This window comes from Blastomyces gilchristii (genome assembly GCF_000003855.2).
Source record: "Blastomyces gilchristii SLH14081 genomic scaffold supercont1.62, whole genome shotgun sequence".
In the NCBI taxonomy this organism is placed as follows: Eukaryota; Fungi; Ascomycota; class Eurotiomycetes; order Onygenales; family Ajellomycetaceae; genus Blastomyces; species Blastomyces gilchristii.
Window position 1 is genome coordinate 46507 of NW_003101621.1, and position 1392 is coordinate 47898.

A 1392-nucleotide genomic window follows, 5' to 3' on the forward strand; every position below is an offset into this window, starting at 1 on the left:
TCACTTAAGCATTTGAAAAATGCTGAGAAAGAGATTGCAAGCTATGAGACAGTTAGTAAAGAATATCTCATTACATATCAGAGATGTTGAACAAGAAATACTGCTTAAAACTTCTCATTTTTTCTTAAAGAATTTTTTTTAGAGATGATCTTACAGTAGTGAGTCAGTGTCTTATGAACTCTGTAGCACTCTTCTTCTATTTTCTCTCAAAGAATTTTTAGAAGTTTAATAAGACTACACAAGTGTAAAATTCCTGAAGCAGTTAATAAGGAAAGAAAGAGATATTTGAAATTAATAAAGATTGATATTATTAACTCACAGACTGCTACTATTCTAATAAGACTGCAGCTCACTGAAAAAGTAAAAAGTGAAATCAGATTCTACTCATTAATAATCACATTCTTATTAAACTTATTCTTCACTGTTAAAGTCTCTGACATCAGTATCTTTGTCTGCTGAGAAGTTAGTACTGTAATACTGCAGAGAAACATGCTATAGAAGAGTATAAGAGATACTTAAAGTATTAACTTATTAATTTATAAAACATCTCAGTTATCTGTTTTAATTAAAGTGAGATTCTCTTCAATCAGTGATTGATCTCTGTAATACTTTCAACAGCAGTACTGATTAATCTCTTCTTAAGATCAGTCATTCTGAGGTGTTTTTTCATCTCAGAGATTTATACTTTCATCTTCTTTTATAGATAAGTAAGAGAGATCTTCTCAGTCTTGACAGAATTCATTAATACTTAAAGCTTCAAGATTCTCACTCTGTACTGCTTGAGTATCTGAGATTCTTATCAGAGCTGATACAACATCTTTCTGTGAGATAATACTTACAGAAAGATAGAAGTTATTATTACAGATATAATAGAAATAATAGAAGTAAGAGAAGAAATAGATGTATAAGATTCTCTCTTTCTTCAGCTGCTTAGTGCAGTGCAGATATATAATAATACTGATCAGAGACTGCACTGAAGCCTTCTTACAGAGAGAAGATAAAGAAATCATAAAATTTTGTGAACTTAACTTAGCAGCATTCTGAGCAGAGCTCAGATATATTATGAAAGAGAAACTATAGATTGAGCTTCTTAAAGCTACTATTCTCAGAATCAAGTTCTCTTCAAGATTCTCTTCAAATGATCACACAGGGCGATATATCACTGTGTTAACTAAGAGAGAGAATAGTGTTATAACAGTAGTAGAGAGAGCAGAGAAAGAACTAAACACAGATAAACTAATTAGTAGAAGAAATGATATCTTACTACAAGATATAGCTACTACTGTCACAGCTGTAAGAGATGCAGAAGAAGAAGAAGATATGATAATAAAAGTAATACTCTCACAGTCTATTAATACTACTGTCTCTGCCTTTAACTGAGCTTACTTAATA

The 1392-nt window shown here is 30.7% G+C and overlaps 1 protein-coding gene across 1 annotated transcript; it reads right to left on the reverse strand.

The window, feature by feature from the left end:
• Positions 1 to 839: 839 nt before the first annotated feature.
• BDBG_18094 (uncharacterized protein) lies at positions 840 to 1074 on the reverse strand (the record flags this gene model as incomplete). The annotated part of the gene is made up of 1 exon (XM_031725680.1): positions 840 to 1074. A coding segment is annotated over one exon (235 nt), but the record flags the coding sequence as incomplete, so codon positions are not given.
• Between the last annotated feature and the right edge of the window lie 318 nt (positions 1075 to 1392).